Source organism: Anarhichas minor, unplaced genomic scaffold (genome assembly GCF_050575085.1).
Source record: "Anarhichas minor isolate MPS153535 unplaced genomic scaffold, ASM5057508v1 ptg000011l, whole genome shotgun sequence".
Lineage (NCBI taxonomy): Eukaryota > Metazoa > Chordata > Actinopteri > Perciformes > Anarhichadidae > Anarhichas > Anarhichas minor.
Window position 1 is genome coordinate 395,340 of NW_027466457.1, and position 17,257 is coordinate 412,596.

A 17,257-nucleotide genomic window follows, 5' to 3' on the forward strand; every position below is an offset into this window, starting at 1 on the left:
ACAATATCAAAACAACTAACAAGAACTGTGCACTGAAAGGCTTCACACACGTTTTTGTTCTCGTACAACTGCAGTAGCCTCATTGTCATGCTGCTACAAACACTGCTGTCTGCAGAGACACGATACCTTACCGACCGAATCTCTTTCTGAAGGGCATGTTTTCTTGATTACAACTTAAGTATCTTGTGACATTATTTTGATTATTTGTGTTTATAATACTATGTATGGTGTGTAGTGCTTATCTTTTCATTTCCCATGGTTCTATTTGTATATTAGATGTTTTTTTAGGTTACATCTCTTATTTTGTACATATTTTTGCCACTGCGTATGATCAAGATATAATGTATTATTAAACAGTCAGTAATCAGATATCAATTTGTAGTATCTTACATTTGATGGCAAGACATTTTTTTATTACTCAATCTGCAATCCCACTTCCATTCTCTCAACTATTATTGGAAGGACAGCAACATCCACCTGAGTTTTCCTCCTCTTCATATGTTTCTTTCTCTTCTTGTATTCAGCTATATGACCTTGGTTGCCCAGCTGACTCCTCCAACACTGTGCCAGGCTGCTCTCTTATTGATGACCACTGCAACAACATGGAGCAAATGTCCTCCTGCGGCAAGAGGGGTCGCTGCCACGGCGAGTGGGGCTCCTTTAGCTGCCTGTGTGAACCGGGCTTTACGGGGCCTCAGTGTGATCAAGGTAAGCATATGAATTTGCTTTCAATTGACCGTGAGGTTTTAAGGAAAGGAACAGTGAGATCTCAGTGGAGTTTGGGATTTTAAGCCTCACAAAGTGTACAAATCCAAATGGGATGTGGGAAATTCTGCGCTCCAACACGTCACTGTGCTGCAGTGGGAAGATAAGTTCGCCTACATAAAGTCCTTTTGCAGAGCTGCACTCCCTCGCTCTGATATCCTCAATTATTTCTCATTTGACAGCTGAATTAATTGAACAAGCCTTGTGTGTTTTTGATTGACAAGTGGCTCCAGAGTTCTCCTTCGACGGCCGGAGCCACATTCAGTACCAGCTCTTGTGGTCGTTGCCTGCGCGACAGATGAGGGTCCAGGTCGGGGTTCGGACACGTGCCGCCTCTGGTGTCATCCTCAGCCTGCTTTCCCAGGAGCAGAATGAATACCTACGTTTAGAGGTGAGTCACGGCTGGTCACTCCCCTCCACCTTGACAGCTCTGATTGTCTTGTCTGTGGGCCTCAAGATGATAATTAGGGCCCAGACAATGATTGCTGCAAATACTTGTCAGGCTGAGAGTGAGTAATATCAGGGTTGGAGACATACGCGTGGATTCTGAGGGGGCCGGGTGATTGACATATGTATGTTCTCAACGAGGTCTTTCAGTAAGTCTGAAGAATGCTGCTATTGAGAGGCTGCTATTTAAGAAATTAGGCTTTCTTTGTTCAAGGTTATTTCTGTCTCTGGTTAATGTTTCAAAACACAATTCAATATGGCAAGAAAGCAACTGCGGGCACTGCAATTCAAGGGCAGGGTGCTCTCAAGTGACGGTCAGATCCCCTGTTCTGAACTTGAGGCTTTTGACACAGCGTGCTTCAAGTAGTGAGCTTCAAGTCATGTCTGCATGCATGCTGCTCGCTTTGCCACAACTGCTGTGAAGTGGTGCTCACGCAGAGCGTTTCTCCAGGAGACAAGTCTACCTCACTTTGCCAAACCTCCGTAAAAGAGCATGCTTCTCCTGCCTGACCCATTCCTGAGTGGATAAGAAGCCAGTGTTTCGTCGAGACCTTTCGTCTCATTGAATGACAGGCCGAGTGTAAACAGCACCTGGATGTAAATGGCTCTGATAGGACTGTCACTTTTGGCTAACTCACAGGTCAGCTGTTCTCAGTGAACCTGTCTCCGTTGTGGTATATTCCACACCACTGGTCTGTCTTTGAAAAACATCTTGTCTTGTGCTTGTTACTTGTTAGACAGCATTGTTTAAAGCAAAGACCTCATCTCTTGTTCCTTTTTGGATCTTTGAACTTCATGAGGAAAAACAATGTTGTCCTCTTCCCTTGTTGCAGTCCCACAGTGACAGAAATAGGAAAAGGCTGTAGCCTTTACTGTATGCTGGCTGTGAAACCCTCTCTGGAGTTGAATTGGTGAGCTGCATAAAGCATCTGATGTCTGTCTGTGGCAACATGCTGAAACATTTTCAGCCCGGTTGTCTCAAAGCTCTTAGAAACACTTGAGCTCAAGCCTGGTGTATCTGCCGACAACAAGCCCTAATTTAAAGGGCTGTCTCTCTCCCCTTTTTTTTCTTAAGGGTAGATATGGGATAGAGTGCACACTGAATAAATAACCACACTTTCACACAAAGGTTACCAAAGGCTAGCTGGGTATAAACAACATGCAGCTCTCCAAGGAGTATGGTGTCTCTGTGAAGAAAACACTCATCTAATGCAGTGTGTGAAGGAGTTTTTTCGGAGCGACTGGCATGCACTACTTTGTCAAAGACCAGTGACCCTTAAGAACAGCAAAACTCTAAAATCATAGCCTTTCATTTTTTTTGTGAGTTTAAAGTTCTGCAGAAATTCTGACTTCAGAAATACATTTGAACATTTTGTGCTTAATGGTGATTGCGTAGATCTCTGGGGGCGCTGCAGAAAGTTTATATAATCAGATTCTTTTTTCTGAGTATTGATTGAGTCCTTTGTCCTTTGCTCATTTTTGTTGTGGTCTTGAGGGCAGGATGAGGCAGTAGGGAGAGCAAAGTCAGCTTTTACTGTAAGTGTGTGTGTGTGTGTGTGTGTGTGCGTGTGTGCGTGTGTGGGTCCAGTGGGGGAGACGCATTTGAAATGCCCATGCTGAGGGAGCAATAGTTAATGCAGGCTGGGCTGAATGTGAATTATCTTGCCCCACTGTTTCCAATTAAGCGTTGGACATGTACAAGCTGCAGTTATGGGAGCCCCTCATTGGTTGGGTCCATTGTGTTCGCTCATCCTTAACTGCTGAAGATAATTGTTGTTTCTTGTATACCTTCCCTTCGGGATCCTCAGGCTTCTGCCATGCAGCGATGTGTACGCCAGCTCTGCAAAGCATCATAGCTGCAAAATTACTAAATTCATTTTCACAACTGAAATTTTCATACCATTTTTTCTGGCAGGTTCACCACAGAGAGTCTGTTCTTGGTAGTTGGATAACATACTTCTTGTCTGGCCCAACCTTTGCTTCCTTTTCTTTCACCATGGGAGCTGGCCTACTTCTTGTGATGTTGTTATGCTCAAGATCTGTTTTTACCCATCAACACAGCACAATATGGCAGGAGTCCAGGTCTGCCTGTTTAGAATTTGTGTCACCCCATTTAACTTTTTTATTCACACAACTATTCCAAGCCTTGAAATCCTGATCGATGACAAAACAGACCAGCTTGTTTTGGTTTTAGCAATGCAAAAGTCTCCCACTCCCATCTGGAGCCCATCCATAACACAGAAACACATCTGTATTAGCTTTTGGTTCTCTTGTCTGTTTGAATGACTGCATTTCTAATCAGCAAAGCTCCACTGTGTGTCTCAGGTTATTCAGGGTCTGCTGGCTGTTTTCTACAACCTCGGAGATGGCGACTACAACCTGACACTGCCCTACCATCGCCTCAGTGATGGAGAGTGGCACGAGGTGGAGCTGGATCGGTATGGCAGAGAGTTCACGCTGCGACTGGACGGTGGTGGAGGACGCCGAGAGGTTACGGCCTCACCTGGGCGGAGCCAGGAGATTATTATTGACCCCTCCGTGGTCATGCTCGGAAACTCTTTTCCCTCAGGACACAACCGGAGCTTCCTCGGTAGGTGGCTGCTTACGTGCTTTGGTTTGATGAGACTGAATGAGTGTTTATTTAAATTGAAATGAGTGAACGAATGAATTCATATTGAGTGGAAGAATCAATGGATGTGTTGTATGAATCAACAGGTTAAGTTGTAAATAGATTAATTGGCAAACGCATACTGAAAGGAGTGGACTTCACAGTTAACTTCTATACCTGTTCAAATGAATGGACGTATAAGTAATTCACTGTTTACCACTCACTGGTGCTTCTACATTTCACAACCTAATCCAAAGGTGTTTGATTCCTTTGTTTCAAGCGGATGAGAGAAAGGGAGTCTGTGGAACTGATCTGTATTTAAATGATGTGTTAGAGCCTCATGCTTCCCACAGAGTGAGCAAACTACCCGGCAGAGAAAATATCCTGCAAAATAAAGAATTCCATGCTGACAGCTTGGCCTCGGGCTGTTTGTGTGTTTGCATGCGCGCGTGTGTGTCAGCGAGTATGTTTATGTGTGTCAATGCGAGTGTCTGTGTGTTTGAGTTTACAGACCTACCATGGTGTAAATGCGTGTCCATAAAAGATTTTGCCCGAGGACTGGTGTCTTCGAGTGTCTTTTGGCATTGTAAACTCAGTTTTTCTTTCTTTTTTCCTCGTTCCTCCAGGTTGTTTGCGAGATGTGAGATTTAACGGCCGCTCCATCCCTCTGGGACGGCAGCAGCCTACAGAGGGGCTTCAGGTGGTCACTTCGCAGGGCGTCTCTGTTGGCTGCTATTCAGAAGCCTGCAGGAAACATCACTGCTCCCCTCCCTTGGTCTGTGTGGACCTCTGGAGACACTCTGAGTGCAGGTGCTCTAAATACATACGGAATAAACAACCCAGGGTGTTAATGACACCATACAGAATGCAGGCACGATCTGTACACATTCACACACATACATCCAGAGACCACGCCTGCATACCACAGCCTTGCTTATAATAAAATGACTAACGCCAGCACTCAACTTGCAATTTTTGCAAAAAGAAATGACATCAAGACCCACACACTTGCACAGTATAGATTTCCTACAGCAGGTAGATAGAACAATATAACCTTTTGGAAAGGAACTTTAAATGTCAAGTAACTTATTAACAATACTAACAACTGGTCATATTAGGTTAAATACTATTTATTATCATTTGTCAGGTATAAACAAGGAATCGGCCTTTATATGTCCAAGCTTTCAAAGCAACATATGACCCCCCCTCTCAAAAAAAAGACGCAGAGAAGACAAATCATCTGATTGCAGGTGAATTGGCACAAAAATACAATTAAGTCAAAAGGAACAGCCTGAAAAATGATTTAACCAACTATGTTATAAAGACCATTATAAATAATAATAATTATGTTAGTAATATTAATACTATACTTTATTTAATAGCATAGTTTGCTAAAATTGCTGCTAATATTAAGATCAATAATCTAAACAATAAAAAAATACTGACAAATATAACAACAAGAAATCCTTTCTTTGTTGTCTTTTTTTTCAAAAGGGTTTATAAGCTCTAACGAATGACTTTAGTGATATTTAATTAATCATTTACTAATGCTCTATTTTTTAGATAACTTATAAGACATCAATAAGAAAAACCTTTCCATCAAAAATCCTTTGGTCATCGATCACGAAAGCGCAGATTATTAATATATACGAGTGTATACTCAATGGGTTGCCTTATTATATGTATGTATGTATATATGTATGTATGTATGTATTAATGTATTACTGACATGGATATTTATAAATGATAATTTACATAAATGCAAAACTGGTAACCCTAACGTTGTTCTCATTAATGGCATATGCATTATCTATCAACATTAGTAAAACATTTATTAACAATAATTATTAATTTAATTAATTAATTAATCACAAGCTCCAATTTCTAAATCCACTAATACATAAATAAAAAAGATCAAGCATGCAGTAATCAAAACAAGTGATACAGTACTATTAAGTGAAAGTACAATGGTGTGATCAAAGTTTCAAAGTGTCCACCAGATGGCAGCTTGGCTGAGTCCAGCCCCTGTTACACTGTGTGTTTAACAGTGTGTCAGCCTGAGAGAATAGTGTGGAACGACGGCGACTGTCACAGTCTCGGCTGCCCCTTTAAACTCTGCAGGACCACTAAGTCTCCTGGCTGTGATTCCAAGACTCTGAAACAGTGTGAGACTTTCCACACCCCATCTATATTCTGTGATGGCAGCACAGCCTCGGGTTACAAAGCACTGTGAGAAGCGGGGGGCAGGGTTGAATGATATCCGGGGGATGTTTTGTACAGATATACTGAGGAACTACTACTGCAAAGCCAACCTCAGCTTCTCAGTTTCTTTTCTCTTTTGTTTTTATACAGTACAGTCGACACTTTGTAACCTTCAAAGAGCATATCTTTGAATCTGGTTTAAGGACTGAGACTCCTAAGAGATTTAATTTGACACTGTCTGCTTAGGTGTCATAGCTCTGTAGAACTCAGCGTTCTTTTTATCTGACAGCTTCCCAAGGGCCTCTTGTCTTTGCTTTACACTGCTGTCTCCACTCTGCACAGGTGCCCTCCGGGCCACATGACCAAAGAGAACTCCCTGGGCAAAGTGTGTGTCTACACGCTGTGCGCCAGCCGGCCGTGTCGCCACGGCACCTGTGTGGCTCACTCTCCATCCCGCTACTCGTGCCGCTGCAGCGAGGGCTACCGGGGACGCCACTGTGAGGTGACGCTCGCCATGTTCCACAATGAGGACAGCAACAGCCTCAGCCTCAGCTCCATGTTCGCCATCAGCATATGTGTCATGGCCTTTCTAGGTAGCTATGTCGACTACGTCCTCTTCTACCTGTGGTAACCCAACACTCGTGTCATCATCTCTTCTCATCTTTATTTTATGTATTCTGTATGTTTTTTTGTCTGCCATTTTCCTTCTTTTTCATCTTCAATACATTGAATTTCATCTTGTGTTTTCATTTTTGTTTCTTCTCATCGTCTTGGTATAATCCTCACATTATGTTTGGTTTTGTTCCGTAACATCCACTGTTTTATCTGTTTTCCACCCCTTTTTGGTTCTGTGAAATCTACATACACATATTGTATCTTGTAGCCGTATTGATCTCTTGAGTTGTACCAGGATGTGATATCGCCGTGGGAGGTTGGTGGAAACATGAAACAAAACTGATAGAGTAGCAGGGAGGGAAACATTGTATGTATTAATTTATGATTCACGGGGAAGCTGTTAAAGTCCCCGGAGAATCGGGCAGCTTCTTTATGTGTTTTTCTATATTTCTCATCACTTCTGTGTCCCTTGTCTTTTCCAATGTTATGCTCTGACTTCAGCAGTCAATTTCCTCCTCAGCCTTTCTTTTTATGTGTCCAACTTATTTTATATCCCACCATCCTCTCATTTTACTCCCCTGATGTGTTTTTTCTTGCCTTTCCTTCCACATTTCTGTGTACATTTCTGTTTTCCCAAGTCTCTCTAAATGTGCCCATACTGTCCATGCACTACTATGTACACTATTTTGGAGCTATAATCAGGGATCACTTACATCAAGAAAAACTGCCAAAGTAAGGACAGCTTTTTATTGTCTTTTACTTTAATTATAGAATACGGTCTGTCTCATAGTGATATGATATGGACCAGCATGGGGCTGATTCCTTTGGTCAGAGGTCGTGCAGTGAGCAGCATGCAAGAAAAAGAGAACAATAGCAAACAGGACAATCTACAGAATCATTTGTGCCAAAATGCAGAAACATTTTAGCCATTCACAACAGCAAACAGCATGTTTGTCTCCTCTCAGAACTTTAAACTTGAAGAAACTATTTGTTCATTTTAAAACGCTTGCCTGCTGGAGGATAATGTACCAGCTTGCTATTTACATCCTATTAATAAAAAATAAACCACTTCAATGGCTGCCCACAGAGGACTATGTCTTCAATATTAAGTATGTGGTAATGTGGTGTTGAGCTCTTTGTTGAGGTATTTGAAAAATAAAAAAGCATTACGACATATCTTGTGACTAGAAGTAAAACTAACTACAGTCTTACAGCACATTCCCGACCTGAGTGCAGCATGCAGTCGGCACAATACAGTGTCAAGTGCAGGGGTTGTTAGTGTGGCCTTGGATTGACACATTGGCCAGTGCACATTATAAATGACAAATGCTTCAACCAGTGAAAATATTACATCAAAGCCTTATAACAGGCTGAATAACAGGTATGTTCGTGAAAACAAACTTGCTTTTTGTTGTCATATTTTTGACAGCTTTATCAAATCAAGAAAAATGAAGTGCAAATGATGTTATTTACGTGAACTGTATGCATTGTTTAATGGCAACACGTTTTCACTCCAAGCTTGTCAAATACCGACACCCTAAGCTTCAAACTATCACGCTCTCTGTACCCCTCTAGCATCAGTTGTGGATGTGGCGGGGACGATGTGTCAGTTTCCACTTGTAACATGCATAGTGTCTTTTAAAAATACATTTCTGTCTTCACTGGAAGATATGTTTAGGCAGCAAAATCACTTAAGGTTTAAGGAACAAGCAGGATTGACGTTAACTTGATTTACTATCTTGATTTATGTCTATCGACCTGTCTGGCATTCTCCTGGAGGAGAGTCCTGTGTTTGTTTGATCCATCCACCACCGCTCCCAGCCGCTCAGTGTGCTATCTCTCTCTTCATTCTACGCAGTTGGTCTGACCATCCAATTAGATTGGAGTTGAAAGTCCGGTGCATCGGTATCAGACATTGAAGGGCACTGACCAACCGCTTGTATTTGATGAGTTTGGGATGAGACCGGATTGTTTTGGGGCAAAAAAACAAGCTGTCATTAAAGAATTCAAACTGTGATAAATATGACAAATTAATGAATAAATCACGCAACAAGCACCAGATTGAGGCAGTGATGTGAATATGAAAGTTCAGTTCACAAGTGTGTATGATAGTGCAGAAAAGAATCGAGTGAGAACAAAATGGAAGTTTTTCTGAAAACATTTCAAAGTAAAAAATGAATTGGTAAGCCTTAAGCGTGGAAGTTTGAGGGCCTTCACTGAAAAAGCCTCCCTTTGAAGACTTTGACTTAGGCTGATCCAAGGCTGCTTTCTCATATATAAGGGGTCATAAGTTCAGGAATATAGACCAGAAGCTTACCACTGACTGCTTTATAGGCGAGGAGTAGAATATTAAAATCCATAAGTATAAGTATGAGGGTTATGTGGTCTCTTCGTCTCTGTTGAGCATTGCTGCTGAATTATGAAGTTTTGATTTATGACTGTTGCCTGAGTACATAGTGATTTTAAGCAAGACAGTGACCCTTTTCAGATAAATATTTGTGATATATTTCTTAGTCAAGGAAAGCATGTTGAAACACTTTATTTTTCTCTGCATCTAAATTGAATTAAATTCAGAGGTCTGAAAAGAAGGACAAAGTCAAAGTGAGCAAAACAGAGCTTTGAGGATGCAAGTCCATCGTGGCCATTTGGCTTCATAGTCAGGTACAATTGTGTATCTGTTAATAAAGATTTCAAAACATCTTTTTTTATAATTTTACATGATGTGACAAAGTGGACGCATAAACACACTGAGGAATAGAGAGCCTTAAATTGAACCCTGAGGAGCACCACCCATTGATTTTTCTGAAAAAGAAATAAAATTGTCATTTTAACTAAGAAAATGTTTTTTCAAAAGTTGTATCATTATATTTTTCATTAATTATAAGTCTTCTGTTTATGAATCAATTATTTTTTAGAGCCTTAAGTGACATCTTTAGAGTCCAAAACCCAAATATATTCAATTTATAATGTTTAATTTTGTTTGAGAAAAGGCAAAACAATTATTCAGTTATCAATATAGTTGCTGATTAATTTTCTGTTGACTGACAAACCGATTAATCAGCTAATGTCTCAGCTCTAGACCTAAACCAGTCAAGTGCTGATGACACTGTCCCACTTGTGCAGTAAAATGACATGATTGATGGTGTCATAAGCTGTCGTAAGATTCAATGCCTACCCACATCTGCTGCCAGCAGGGCCTTTTTAAATGCATATGCATTGATATCTCTGCAGAAAAGATGAACTGTCCCTTTAATTCATTGCTACGGTCGAGGACAGGCATGAGTTAGTTGTGTTAGTTAAAGGCATTATAGCTAAGAAAATGGGATTTTCTGGTCCTCACAAAGATAGAAGGACAAATGTATGTGCATGTGTATGAGTGTCTCTCATGTTGATGCACTCACTACCCTCTGTAGGGCCACAGTGCTGTTTATGAGTCCTTCTGTCAGAGACAGGCTTATAAAACGCTAGTGCAATTCAATACACTGTCTCTGCCTCTATAACTGACTCAACGTTCCCTCCAGGGCATGTGGCTAGTATTGGGACATCAGTTATTCTGACACTTGAGAGTGAAACGCATAAAGCGGTCTTCAATATTTGATAATGAATTCAAAGATGATAAAGTGTGGCCTTGGCATCGTTCATGAAAATGCATGTGTTGCTTGCATGCCAACTACAGAAAGGTGCAGTCCATTGAAGTGGCTTGCCCGCTGTCGCTGATGAGGCATTTATATTCAAGGTTTAAATTTTTCACCTCACCATGAATCACCGTCTGTTCAGTAGTACAATTCAGACTGGAAAGAGCCGTCTTTGATGACTTTAATCACATTTTCACACCTTTAAAAAGGGAATAAAATAAGCTAAACAATGATTTCTCTCAACCTGAAAGCAAAAAGAAGAACCAGTTTTACCTCATGATCAAGGGTCCTGAATGTGGACACAAGATTAATCCAGTGATTTAATGAACAAGTGGTTCTACACTAGTTGTTTCATGATGACCCTCATCGCCACAGGAGCTGCAACCATAAATAGCCTCCACACTCTACACACTCGCTGCACTAAGCGAGACTGCTAGCTGGGTGCAAAATTAAAGGGGGACTCCTTCTCTGCCTCAACGTGCATTAAAAGTTAAAATGATCATCCATTATTGAGTTTTACATAAGCCATCGCAGACCGACCAGAGTGTGAGTTGAGCATGTGCTATTGACAGAACTAGATGAGGGGTTTGCTGACCGAGCCTCATTAATCCAGCATCAAATCTGACATTCTGGTTTTTGAAGAATGGAAGAAATCAGCTTCCCATATGGGCTCTGGATGCCAAGCGATCATGTAAAGTGCCTGTACCTTTTATTCCCCCGAAAGATTTATAAATAAATTATTTTCCTCAACTCTCCACCATCACTCATCTGTCTCATTTCCTTCTGCTCGTTCGTCATTTTTCTTTTCCCTGAACCTCCGATTGATGTTTCGTCTACCTTGCAGTTCATTTTTTTTCTCAATAACCTCAGACTGGAGCTACAGTGAAAGGGTTAAGTGTTTTGATCATACTGTGTTGTGGTTGTTTACTCAACGCTCATTCATAATGCACAGTCCGGTCAGGGCTAACATCATAATGCCATGCTCATAGTATCGGTTAGAGGGCAGAGAGGCAGCAGCATTATGGATTGATGAATGACTGCGATGTTTGTTCTCCACCCTGAGTGATATTGATCTCACTGGAATGTAGCTGCACACACACAACTCTAGGCAGTAGTGGCTGCAGGCGTTGGGGCAAGGTTTTTCAGCAGGTAGCTACTGTGTTTGTGTGTGTTTACCTGTGCCTAATGGTGTGTGTGTGTGTGTGTGTGTGTGTTTGTGTGGTGGAGGGCTTGCATCCCTCTGTGTTGTGTATCGAACCTCCTACCTATATCGACGTGTAGAATATCAGCTCAGGTGGTGTTGAGGGTTGAGGTGAGCGCAGGCCTGCGGGCAGCACCTCGAAGCAGGTAATTCTGGGGGCCAGAAGGAGGGCTTGGCGTCTGCTTGGCGCCGGGCCTCATCGAGATTATTGCGTTTTCTGCGAGGGCGCTCTGGCGCAGCGGTGGAGGAGCCGGATCGGCTGATCAATACAGCATTCCCTCCACCCCATACTGAAGAACATCTCTCTCTTTCTATATAATATCAGAGCAGCATTAAACAAAAGTGTTGCAGCTGAGGTGTTAAAGATGTTCCAGGCAGTGAATAAATAGAGATGATGATTTTTAATTGAGATAATGTTTTTTTTCCGCAGAGATTAGCTTCCGGGGAGTTGTTTTTCTGTCGATGTTTATGAATATCTGCCTGTTAGTGTGACCCCATAGAGCCGTTGGTGCATTCTTCTCTTTCGAAGCAATTACTTTTAAAATCCAGACTAATGTGATTACCTTGCATTTCTCAGAAGATTTCCAATTACACTGATACTTAGCACACACCATATAAACCATTCTACTTTAAATGGATCCCATCTATGTGTGAGAAGATGAAAGTAGAGGCCAGACAGAGGCCAGAGAGGGACTGAGAAACACAAACTGTGAGAGACTTAATGAGTGGGCGAGAGAAGAGGAAAGACAGGAAGTTCCAATACGAAGAAACAAATACACGAATTACTGATTAAAAAAGACAGAGCGTGAACCAGTAAAAACAGATAGCGAGGAAGGGAGAAATGGAAAAAGGGAATGGCAGATGGGAGAAAAATATTGGTTGAGATTAATGGACTTTAAAGGTCAGTCCAGCATGCTGTATAATTCAGCACACAATAGCTGTGATTGATGTGAACGCTTCAGAACCTTTTCTGCTCGGCTTTCCACCTTCAGCAAAGCCACCAAGGCTTTGAGTTTAAGCTGGGAGGAGTACAAATTCAGTTAATAGGTTTCCAAGGAACTGCGGTCTTTGATAAGGCAGGAAACAAAGATGCAACATCAATGGGAATAGGTGGAAAGGTGGTGCCTCTGTTTCCATGTAAGTTCCATTAGTACGTCTTAACTGTACAGTCGGTGCAACTGATGGGTCTTACAGGACAAATGAATGTGATGGAAAATCAATTTAGTATGTTGTGGTCTATATTATCTATCTGTTTAAAGTGATGTTTGGTGTTATTTTACATTCGACAAAAAATGTATATATTCACATTTTCCAGCCAGTGCCAAGTATTCCAGTGTTTGTATCGTCACTCTCCGCTCACGTTGTCAATTTCATGTACACCCAAGAAGATGTGTTTTTCTCCTCACTATCTCCTTACTGTGCTCCCGCTGAGTTACACTGCTCTCTGGCACCCCTCAGTGTTGATGCTGGGCCTGTTCCTCTACTCCTGCTGGAGGAGACACAAGGGCCTGAAGGAGGGCGTGTACCATGTGTCTGCGCACCACGGCGAGTGGGAGGACATCCGTGAAAATGTGCTCAACTACGACGAGGAAGGTGGAGGGGAGCAAGACCAGGTAAACTTAAACACATGCTGGTATTTAGTATACAGGCAGGGAGAGTAAACAAAACACTGAACACAAACATTGCACTGCTGTAAGTTGTCATTTCCATCTGTATGTGTTTTAAATGCCAATAAAATATTGCAGGACTTTTTGAAAGGATATGAGAATAAAAATAACATAGAACAGAAAATCTAAACCAGCAAACAGGGACAGGCTGTTTGTTGGTGCCCTGAAATGAAAATCAAATATCAGTTCCCTGGAGATCTAGGAATGTGAGTCAATTAGCTCAAATTAAGCAAGTAGACGCCAATAGCGGCTAATGCCTCTGTTTTAATAGTGCTGGTAATAGCAGTTTTCACCCCCTCTGCAATCAGATAATTAATTACTTGGCTAATCAATGGTGCCTTTGATGCCAACATCTCTTCCTACATGGTGGAGCTTAGTCTTAGTCTGAGGATCAGGTTAATTTGCTAGCAGAGGCATTAACTAGTTACACTGCTCTGAGCACAAATTGGTGTCATATGGCAATGTTGTTTCTCATTATCTCTTAAATTCCAAAAAAAAGATTACACAGGAAAAAGTGTCTCTTTTCTTGTCTTCTGTCCTTATTTTGTATCCTGCTTTCCTCTCTGTCGGTCTCTCAGAATGCCTTTAATATGGTGGAGCTGCAGCGCTCTCTCCAACCCAGCCCAGCACAGTCCCTCCGGTACAGCTACCCACAAAGCATCATCTCCTACCCGCAGACTAAGCTTCCCCAGGACAACATTAAGAAGGGGGTGTCTAATGGGAATGGCAGCGCAGCTATAGCCCTGCGTCTGGCCATTCCCCATTCAGAGACAGAAACCCTGCCGTCCCCTCTGCCCTGCCGCCGCTCCCAGAAAACCCTCTCCTTCTCCAGCCAGGACTTGGCCCGCTACCTGTGCGAGGTCATTAGGGACATGGAGCACCCGGGGGAGCTCGGCACCATGACCACACCGCGCCGTCCCTCCGGAAAGGAGCGCAGCCTGGCGGCGGTGCGCTCCCTCAGCTCCCTCAGTACATCTCAGGGTTCAGAGGTCAGGCTTCAGGCAGCCCAGAGCACCCGGCTGGACAGGTTCAAAACCCTCCGAGCTGTGGTTAGCGATTTGAGAGGAGACTCCAAGACTCCGGAGGGCCAGAAAGACAAACTGAAAGAGAGCAGAGGGCAGCTGAACTGTGAGAAGAGCGGGTGAGGCTGCACTCGGAGAAACAGAACTGAAAGTTGCAGCAAAAGCAACACAGATCAGAAAGCGTTGGTGGAATTCCAAAGGGAGATAATTAAATGTGAAATTCTCTGAGACTGGGAGCTTGCCCAGGGTCTATGTGAAGTCTACTATAAATGTACTGTATTGATGAAACTTTGAACATTTACGTTCTTTGATATAAAACATGTTTACCAATGAATGATCAGATGTGATGTATTGTTTACTTGGCATTGCGCTGTACAGTATTTACTCCACAGAAGGCACTTTTTCGAAGGTGCCCTGTGTCAGAACTATTCATGTCACAAAACTCATAAGAGTAATGTCTGCAAGCAAGACGGCAAATGAGTTTCCTGTGAGAGAGCTGGATTCTTGTTGCCATTAATGACTCATGAAATCATTTGTGAAAAATGATTTTGTTTCATTTGTACTATCTATTTCCTTTTAAATAAATAATTATCTTTGATAATCTTTCAAGCTTGATCTTATTCAAACACCAGTTCACATTAGTGATCGTCAAATCTCTCGTTTTTGAAGTTGAAGCCAACTTTCATCATCAAATGTTGGTCAGGCTGTTTCTTTTTTGGCATAAAGCTTATCAGACACAAAGTAAAGTAAGACAGCTGTCTTGTTACCTACACACGAATAATTATTCTCTGTATTACCAGCATGGGCTGGATTTGGATTTCAAAGGTGAGGTGGTGGTGGTGGGCACATCCTGTGAAGGGCTTTAGTTTTTCAGATACCCAGTACAAAACACGACCATGTTTTATTTCACAATTTTGATTATGATTGTTGTAACAAACATATTTTGTACAGCAAAAAGTGATAAAATGGTTCAGTATTGATTTACCCCATCGGTGAAAAGTGCCTCTGGAACCTCTGGAGATGGTGTTTGGTACTTAATCTTATGTAATTTTTCACCTGTTGGTTGGATTCAGTTCAAATTTGTACTAACACTGCCGTGATATCAGCCCTACACCTCAAAGAAATAGCAATATCAAAGTATGTATCTATCATAAAAGTAGATCCCAGAGGCTTTTAAACCCAAAGTTGTCATAGATGTAAATTTACCACAGACTCCTTTTTAAAAGTTACTTCTACTGAAGGTAATATATGATGGTATGTTGGCACAGTTGAAACTTTGTACAGTAACAATAAAGGTGGTGCACTAAAGCAAAATGTGTAAAATGAAGAGTAAAATGCATTCTTGTTAATATTAATATGTAACAAAGAATACAATAACAAACAGTGTGTATTGCTTTTATACTTTGGGATATATGTATGTCAAAAATAAAATTTGCTCAAGATTTTAGACACTCCAAGCTCCACTGTAGATAGATACTGCTACCACGTTAACGATTTTATACCGATTTTTAAAAGTGTCATTTCCATTCATTCATTCATGATGAAATTAGAATATGGTCTGTTATGGACATGGACGTTCAGACATCATTCAGAGTGATTAACACTGCCCAATATCCTTATCTCTGATGTCCAGAACTTCAGAATACCTGAATCTTGCATTAGCCCATTAAGGGGCTCATTTGTCTTATTTGTTGGTTCTTTGAGAAAAGACACAGACGGGTTGGGGCGGAACAGCAGACTAGATGGAGACAAGGGCATCAAGGTAAGGAGAGGTTGATCTGACAAACACTACCATCTGGGCCCAGCTGGAAACATGATTTTTGTATTAAAATGATTGTGTGTCTGTAATGTGTTTACTCTGTCCTCCAAAAACGCCGGAGGCGAACCTGGAGAACCACGGGGAGGCTTATCAGAAGCATCTCAGTAACCTCTGAGACGAGAACTAATATAAGCTGAGGATGCTGGAGGAACTCCGAGTACAGAAACACCATTGAAGCAAAATATTTTGTTGATATTTTGATTGTTGTTTCTAGTATTCCATAAATCTTTCATTATAAAGTATATCCCAAAAAAGTCATTGTATAGTTACCCATAATAGTATTGTAGAAATGTCATAGTGTAGTATGCCATAAGAATATCATAGTATAACATGCCATAAAAAAAAGACATAAAAAGTATAGTATGTCAGGAAATGCCATAAAATATTATGAAATAGCAAGCCAAAGAAATGTAACAAACACTTAATGAAGTACTTAAAAAAGTCAAAGTATAGTGTGTCATAAAAAGCCATTAAAAGCAAAGTATAGTATGTTGAAAAAGGTCATAGTAAAGTAATTCTAAAAATGTCAGAGTATAGTATGTCAAACAAAATTCATTTAAAAGACAAAGTAAATTATTTGGAAAAAGTCGTAAAGAAATCAGCGTTGAGTATATAGAAAAATGTGATAGAATCTGAATTGTAAGTCGCTTTGGATAAAAGCGTCTGCTAAATGACTGTAATGTAATGCATAATGTTCATAAATAAAAAAATCACCGTTGAGTATATAGAAAAAGTCATAGTATAGTATGACGAAAATAGTTAGAGAAAAAATCACAGTAAAGTATTTCATAAAAAGTTATAACAAATTACAGTATATTAGGTCAAAAAAAGTCGCAAGAAAGTATATTATGAAGTCAAAAGTAAAAATAAAACACACAGTATAGTATGTACATAAAAGTCATGAAAAAATAATCGTAAAGTATGTTGAAAAAGTAACAAAAAAGTCATAGGAAACATAAATAAGTCTTTAAAAAGTCCCAAAAAAAACATAGTATAGTATGTAGAAAAAGTCACGAAAAAGTCCCAGTATATATGGTATATCGAAAGAAATAGAATAGTACGTCGAAAAAAGTCATTAAAAAGTCACACTATATGATGTTTAAAAAAGTCACAAAGAATTCAGTATAGTATGTCCAACAAAAGTCACAACAAAGTCAAAGTAAAGTATGTCCAAAAAGTCATAGTATAATATGTTTGCAAAAGTCCAAAAAAGTCATAGTATAGTAGGTCAGAAAAAAGCATAAAAAATGTGTGGAAAAAACATCACAACAAAGTC

The 17,257-nt window shown here is 40.8% G+C and overlaps 1 protein-coding gene across 1 annotated transcript in view; it reads left to right on the forward strand.

Moving 5' to 3' along the window:
- LOC142947285 (neural-cadherin-like) overlaps nucleotides 1-14,326 on the forward strand; it is a 76,239-nt gene extending 61,913 nt beyond the window's left edge. Inside the window, exons 27-33 of the mRNA XM_076088767.1 lie at nucleotides 525-708; nucleotides 990-1,156; nucleotides 3,538-3,802; nucleotides 4,447-4,630; nucleotides 6,365-6,615; nucleotides 12,932-13,086; nucleotides 13,719-14,326. Of these exons, the coding sequence (XP_075944882.1) occupies nucleotides 525-708; nucleotides 990-1,156; nucleotides 3,538-3,802; nucleotides 4,447-4,630; nucleotides 6,365-6,615; nucleotides 12,932-13,086; nucleotides 13,719-14,285 (1,773 nt within the window). The 3' untranslated portion in view covers nucleotides 14,286-14,326. The remainder of the gene's footprint in view (nucleotides 1-524; nucleotides 709-989; nucleotides 1,157-3,537; nucleotides 3,803-4,446; nucleotides 4,631-6,364; nucleotides 6,616-12,931; nucleotides 13,087-13,718) is intronic.
- Nucleotides 14,327-17,257: the final 2,931 nt, after the last annotated feature.